Source organism: Antrostomus carolinensis, unplaced genomic scaffold (assembly GCF_000700745.2).
Source record: "Antrostomus carolinensis isolate BGI_N321 unplaced genomic scaffold, ASM70074v2 scaffold19126, whole genome shotgun sequence".
Classification (NCBI taxonomy): domain Eukaryota; kingdom Metazoa; phylum Chordata; class Aves; order Caprimulgiformes; family Caprimulgidae; genus Antrostomus; species Antrostomus carolinensis.
In genome coordinates this window covers 38,724-46,202 of record NW_010324190.1, presented here as the reverse complement: position 1 = coordinate 46,202, position 7,479 = coordinate 38,724, and the positions used below count along the sequence as shown (strand labels likewise).

At 37.1% G+C, this 7,479-nt stretch overlaps 1 protein-coding gene across 1 annotated transcript in view; it reads left to right on the top strand.

Annotated features, from left to right (window-relative positions):
* The window catches only part of LOC104527201 (A disintegrin and metalloproteinase with thrombospondin motifs 20-like), a gene marked incomplete at its 3' end in the record, with an annotated part of 12,443 nt that extends 5,346 nt beyond the window's left edge, over positions 1 to 7,097 (top strand). Inside the window, exons 4-12 of the mRNA XM_010170856.2 lie at positions 658 to 828; positions 1,495 to 1,695; positions 1,830 to 1,959; positions 2,116 to 2,210; positions 2,309 to 2,403; positions 2,804 to 2,937; positions 3,681 to 3,772; positions 6,231 to 6,335; positions 7,012 to 7,097. Coding sequence (XP_010169158.2) covers positions 658 to 828; positions 1,495 to 1,695; positions 1,830 to 1,959; positions 2,116 to 2,210; positions 2,309 to 2,403; positions 2,804 to 2,937; positions 3,681 to 3,772; positions 6,231 to 6,335; positions 7,012 to 7,097 — 1,109 coding nt within the window. The remainder of the gene's footprint in view (positions 1 to 657; positions 829 to 1,494; positions 1,696 to 1,829; positions 1,960 to 2,115; positions 2,211 to 2,308; positions 2,404 to 2,803; positions 2,938 to 3,680; positions 3,773 to 6,230; positions 6,336 to 7,011) is intronic.
* Between the last annotated feature and the right edge of the window lie 382 nt (positions 7,098 to 7,479).

Genomic DNA, 7,479 nt, shown 5'->3' with positions numbered 1-7,479 from the left:
ATATCTAATCTAAACCTACCCTCTTTCAGTTTAAAGCCATTCCCCCTAGTTCTGTCATTAACTGCCCTAACGAAAAGTCCCTCCCCAGCTTTCTTATAGGCCCCCTTCAGGTATTGGAAGGCCGCTATAAGATCTCCCCGGAGCCTTCTCTTCTCCAGGCTGAACAGCCCCAGCTCTTTCAGCCTGTCTTCATAGGAGAGGTGTTCCAGCCCTCGGATCATCATTCTTTCCTTCTATCAGTGTAATATCAGGAACATGTCTCCAGGGATTCTCTTTGGGTTTTTTTTTTCAAGACAAACTTATTACTTTCATATTTCACTGAAATCCTTTTTTGGCTCTTCCCTTTTCATACAGAAAAGCTTTTTCACTCAACCTATCATCTTGGCTTGACACTTTAATTTTCTTCTCCATCTCACGCCACAGTTAGTGTCATATCATTATACATGATTGTTATTTCAGTTGATGGAGTTACCTGAACTTTGAAAAGAAGGTAAAGGGTTTTGATTCAGTAAGTAAGTCAGTCTGACACTGATAAGTGATGTCATAAAAGTTGTTGCTGTCTGGGTTTTACTGGTGTGTGTGGCAAATTGTCAAATAACTTTTTTTCTGTGAATTGCTAGTTTACGTACAAAACCTGTGATTGTTTTTCTCACTCAGTGCTTGGCATCGTATAGAAGAAAGGAAATGTACCGAACTGTTAAGTGTGTGGATGAAAACCAGCTCCAAGTAGATGAAAGCTTCTGTGATCCTGCCACTAAGCCTGCATCCACCAAAAACTGCAGGATGGCTACTTCTAAATATATCGTGCTTACAAGAGAACTGTCGCAGGTAAACTAATTACACTGCTCACACATTTTTATATAACTAATATATACTATACTAACACTATAATAGTGTTATATTGCTGTAAGTGCATTATGTCTGCAGAGAAAAAATGTATATTTTTATGTGAACATGGGTGCCTAAACTTTCTGCACATCGAACTTTCCAGTTAGCCATGATTTATTGTAGTGACTGTGTTATCAGTCCTCAGGTAGCCCCCTGGGACCTATGAACACCAGCTAGAGGACAGGTACCCCTACCACAGGATTCCTGTGCTGGTTCCCAGGAAACAGTCTTGCAAGCTAATCACACCAAAGTAAACAAAAATCTTTTCCTTGATTTCAGTGAAGTGATGGATCAGTGCCTTGTTTCCGTAGCACATCTACCCTATCTATGTGTGCCTGTCTGTGCGTGTACTGCAGCTGAGAGGGAACTGCCCTGGAACCTCTGTGAGCTCTCAGAAAAGGGCGTGGTGTGACTTCCCGTCTCCTTGCATGCATAACTATTGTAGACCTTCACGTCTGCACACTGATGTACCAGCCCTGAGGTGGCATACATGGAGTTACAGGCTTTTGCCAAAGCGAGGATCACAGCTGACTTATCTGTAGTTACAATGCTGCTGAAATGTTGTTTTGTAGAAATAATTCCTGTGCTTGGTGATTTTTATTTCAGTGCTCAGCCAGCTGTGGGTTTGGTTATTGGCAGACGATCACATACTGTGTTGGAATCCACTCTCTTCAAAATCAGCACATCCATGGCCTTCGAACTGTAGCGTACCAAGAATGCCCAGTAGAGCCATCCCCATACATTTATAAATGTAATATCAAAGGATGTTCACAAGCAGCTACCTGGAGAGTGGGAAAGTGGACCAAGGTGAGTACTGATGTGCAAGCTGATTTTTGATAGCTGCCTCAAGCACAAATTAATGCCAAGACCAATATACTGACATAATTATGTTAATTATTTACTACCTTCTAAACTAACACTTGGCGGCTATCCATCTCTAGTGTTCAGTGTCATGTGGAGTGGGGGTAAAGGAGAGGACTGTAGAATGTATGACTGAAAATGGCTTATCCAGTGACTTGTGCCTGCCACGTTTAAAACCAGATGCCAGAAAGATCTGCCGTGAGGAAGAATGTAAGTAATGGCTTTAATTTTCAGTTGAACTTAATGCTTTCCCAGGTTATTTATAGAAAAGCTATAAATTTATTTGGAGCACAATATGCAAAAGTAAGTCCTAAAACTAAGCTCTATTTGTGAAATATTAATATGATTTAATTATTCATTTTGAAGGTGAAATTTTTACCACCTGCAAAGATATCCAGATTAAAAAAGGGATTAAAAAGGATGGTGAATACCCTCTTAACATTAAGGGAAAGATGATAAAGGTACTGTTAATATTTATGAATTTTTATGAGCACATATTTTTATGAAATAATACTTCTCCAATAAAGATTTTGCTAAAGGATTGTATTTTCTCTTGCAGATTTACTGCTCAGACATGCGCTTAGAGAATCCCAAAGAATATTTGACATTGGTAAAAGGTGAAGCAGACAACTTTTCTGAAGTATATGGATTCAGGTACAAAAGTGGTTTTGTAACTTTATGAAGTGCGTTTATTTCTTCCAAAATAAAAGAATAAAATAAAACTTAGGTTTCTGAGAACAGATGAGTAGAATTTTTTTTCCTTTATTTTCTGTTTTGAATATCCAGATATATGAACACAGAAATACAGAAATGTGGATACTTCCAGGCTGAAATTGTGTTAATTGCAGAAAATAAATAAATAAATATTTTCTATCTTGACTTTAGAATTAATGGTGTAGAAATCAATGTTTCAGTCAAGATTAATAGCTGAGGTTCTTGTTCAGTAACTGTTTAATATTTTTCACACAGCATAGTCCAATGCAATTATTTTTCACTATGATGCTGTGTTATGGGAAAATGCCAAAAGGAAAACTAAATCTTTGCTCTTCCCTAGGTTGCAAAATCCATATGAATGTCCTTTCAATGGAAGCAGAAGGCAAGACTGTGCCTGTCGATATGATTACCTTGCAGCTGGCTTCACAGTTTTTAGCAAAATAAGATTTGATGTAGCCTCCATGCAAATTAAAAGTAAGCATTTTGGCAGTTTTAGCATATGTGAGCAGTCTATTGAAATTGCACTAGTAGTGATTATGAAATTATAATTTGACCTAATTATGCATACTATTATGCCGTTTTTTAACAAACAAAGTTCTTAATTTCTTTAGGAATTCAATGGGCATTTCAAAGAAAAATGGAGAAACCACCACTACTTCCCTTGTTAGCTTGTCCCAAGTGGTCAAGTGGTATGAATCTTGCAGATTCATATTTTACATGTGAACTAGCTTCATTTTCTAAGGTTCGGTTCACATTATTCAACTTTCTTTTAGTCTCTGTCATATTTTTCTAGAGAAAGTCTTTCTATGGTGTAGTTAGTCTCATCTCAGACCTTGATAGATCTAGTAAGTGGACAGGGAATCTTGCAGCATTTTCAAGCCCCTGGCTGAAGGTGGCAAGGTGGTCCACAACCACCTCACTTAGAGCTGCATCCAAGTGCACATCTGTCCTCCAGCTAACCCCCTCCTATCTCAAGAAAGGAAACTGGGCTTATAGGTTGGTTTGATGTTGCATTAACCAAAATGGACTATTTAAAACATAGTTTGTAAAAAAACAAACCACACACACAAAAAAACCCAACCAACCAACCAAACAATAAGCAAAAAAACCCCACCCCAAACAAACCAAAAATCTCCCATGTTAATGTCTTTTTGCACTGTTTTCACTTGACCTTCTGATGCAGCAGTTTCAGTGTTGAGTAATTTTCTATTTTCTAGCCACAGATTTTCTTTTTGCTCAGACTATACTTGGGAAAGCAGTTCCATTTGCTACAGCTGGAGATTGCTACAGTGCTGCCAGATGCCCACAGGTATTTATGACTTCTTATCCATTTGAAATGTGGATGTAAGAGGAAAAGAAAAAAAAATGTGTGACTGGTTTAGCACTGTAAGGTTCTAAAACAATCTCCTATTCTGTTTTGTCTATTAAATTAATAAGTAGTTTTATTCTTACTCCTTTCTCTCCTTTCCCACCATTTTTTTTCTGTTTCTTCATAAAATTGTTTACTCTAGGCTCTATGTATATATAATCAGCTTTCTATGTATTTCATGTATTGCTCTCTCTCTCTGGATGTAATGTATCCTTTGTTTCCCCTAATCCCTTCTCAGTCTTTGTTCTCCTTCGGTGACTTTTCTTTTCAATAATCCTGCAGAATTTTTATCTTTTCTCTGTTTCTCTCCTGACTCTTTATATCTTTGAAGACTGTTGGAGGAAATCAATCCTGTTTAGCAGTATAATTTAAAATTTATATGTCCACTGGTGTTGTCTGCGTTAGTGTTTTAGTTTGGATTGGATGGTGCTTTTTAAGTGAATCTCTGTGTTTTTCTTGTTTGTTGGTTCATATCACAGAGTAATCTTGAAAGACATGAAGAGAATGCCTTCTGGATAAAATTAAAACACACAATGAGCTCCAGAAGGGCCTTAATGCACTCCAACTGCAAAGCCCAAAGTAAAAGCTCAGTCTGTGTCCGTATACAGACATCAGGCTCTCTGGCCCAACATTTTGACTCTGCACATCCGCTCGTACTGCAATGCAGACATAGCCTTCATCTGAACTAGTCAACCTAGGCTGCCTTTGGCAGAAATGAGATTCCCTAGAAAACAGTTCAGCTCATCTTACCCTATTAGACACCTTAGGATGAGGTCAGCCATCCCCTGGATATGCATATTTCTTTTCACTGGTTATAGAGGGAGTTAGACTAGCTCAGACTTACATGGAAGTGAATCCCTGTAGTCCATCTATCCTAGGTGCTTAATCTTAAGAGGCTATGGGGGTGGATGCATTCAAGGGCAGCTAGAGACAATTTAGGTACAAATGAAGTGCTTAAGTTAGTCAGACTTAACCCCTAACAAGAAAACAGAGTTAATTACAGTGCTGGATACCTTCAACCTGCAAACTCACTGGGCTTAGTACAATACAAGTCCATTTGCAATCTGTAACTGCTGTTGGGGAATCATTCTGTTTACGTGGTTTTGCACTGACACATTTCCATCTCTAAGATCTGCATTCAAACCAACACTTTTAATGCACTAAAAAGGCGTCCATTCCTGCACTCTGTCCTTGAAATCTTCTCCTGGCCTTGAGTATGCTGCATGACATGTTAGACAGCTGTTAAGCTGTCATTATAATTGTACATAGCACTTCTCATTTATTTTTTCAAAATTATATCACTATGAATGAAGTTACTTTGGGCCTGTTAATTTTGGAAAGTGTTCTATGCTGTTTATATGAATTTTCTCCAGATGCTTTATTCATTAAATGGCAATCTTCCACTTTTTGGGCACTGGAAGAGCAACCTACCCTATCCATATGAGTTTATGTTAGCTCACCCTGAGTATATGAGTGCTATAGATGCAGCAACTCTGCATAGAAGTGCTTTCAAAACAAATCTGCCATACTGAACAATATAAGACTGAATTTTTATTAAGGAATTTCAGTGAATCACAAGAATGAAGGCTGAATGCTGTATTTTTATAAATGCACACATACATCTATCCACACAAATATTTATATATATATATATATACACACATATATAAAAAATATATCTAACTGACTGTATCAAGCAATAAAATACAGAAGCTGCCATATGTAATAGAAATGTTGTCTTTGCTAATGCTTTGATCTTGGGATTTAGGAAATTTTAACTAGGTCTGAATACAGAAATTGAGGCCTTTGTATGGAGGTGTGCAAGAGTTTTCTGATTGTAGTGCTGCCTAGACTGACCATTAGGCTCTTTGTAGAGATAGTACTTCTTTCCAACATTTTGCACTCTGAATGCAATTTAATCATTTCATGTACCCCAGTTTGCTTACCAAGGTAATGCAGTTTGTTGCTTTTAATATATTATTCTCATATGAACTGATGCTGGTTTAAAGCTAGTTTTCAGAGTATGTATATGTGTCGGCAAGTATTTTAGAATCAATAAACCAGTCTGAATGGTTTGTATTGCAAAACATTCCATTTAGCCATATATTTATTCATTTTAACCTCCAGGTGCTACAGATCAGTGAATGCACAGGTGCTACTTACTGTAGAGTAGTTTGTGTGTCTGTGTCCTGAGTGTCCAAAAGAAGGATATAGTGCAGTATAACTAACTCACATTAAGTACACTCTTTTGAGTACTTAATTATCACTAGATATAACCTGAGTGATATGTGCAGGCATGCCAATGTAAAGTGTTTTAATGTTTTGAACTCTGTTTATCAGCTTTATATTTTACCTTTTGCCTTTTTTTTTGTTGTTTTTTTTTTTTTTTTTTTCTTAGGGGCAGTTCAGCATTAACTTGGCTGGTACAGGTCTGAGATTATCCAATGCAGTTAGGTGGATTGCTCAGGGAAACTATGCAACTTCTGACATACACAAATCCCATGTAAGTCGATGTTTTTTCCTTTCCCTGCTCTTGGAATATTGTGCCTCCAGAGGTACAAGTAATGAGTCTCTGGTGAAAGATAGTTGTGACTCAAAAACAGTGCACCAGGTCTCTGACCCATCTAAGTCTTCTTCCAGATATAATGTGAAAACTAGGCCTGATAATTTAGTCTTAAAGATCTCATGGCATGTATAATCACACCACCCAGCAGAATATAATCTAGATCAACACTGCCTGCCTAGCCTTCTCTTACTGATTTTAAGAGCCTGTTATAATATTAATCAGGTTTATTAGAATTTTTGAAGATACCTAGTAATACTTTAAAAAAAATAAATGCAACATCCCCCCCCCAAATTTTTATTAAAGATAACCTGCTACAGAGGATCCTTACAGATTACTTGCCTCCAACTTGATTTGTATGGGAAACTAAAAAAACAGTTGAACAAGAATGGTAAACATGCATAGTTTAAGACAACATTGGATGGTAAACCAGGAAAGAAGGTATACAGTGATACTGATAAAGGATCTCTGTGCCTGTTTTGCTAATTTGATTCTTTCTCTTTATTTAGTATTTGTAGGTACAATTTGTCAAAAGGTCTATTGTGTGCAAACCTCAAGGAGCTCTGCAATTTCAATTGCTTTTCTTGATTGACTGTTCTCTTTGTCTAATTCCCAGGATGGTACTAAAATATATGGAAGATGTGGAGGATTTTGTGGAAAGTGTATTCCTAACACAATTACTGGTCTCCAACTTCAAATACAGTGAGAACTCTGATGTGGTAAAAACATCAAAGCAGGGACATCTGCCATTTAGGTGCAAATTGTAGGTGCTGTGTATATATATTTTTTAATTCTTTCATCTCTGTAAAGATCATTGCTGTAATGCTCACTACTAAGAACTCCTGTTTTCTTGAGTGTTTGTTCAGGGATGTATTATCTGCTTGTGGGCTAGCAATTGCATAAAACAGAATCATAAACCTTCAGGTTTTAATGGAGAGGCATTCAGTCAATGTACAGTATATATTAGCAAGTAAATTGCACTCAGGTTACTACTATGGGTAGCATCCTAAATTGTACTATAACTGTAATACTTTACCTACAACTAATCAGTGCAATTCTTTATGCAGTATTCAATAAAATTTAT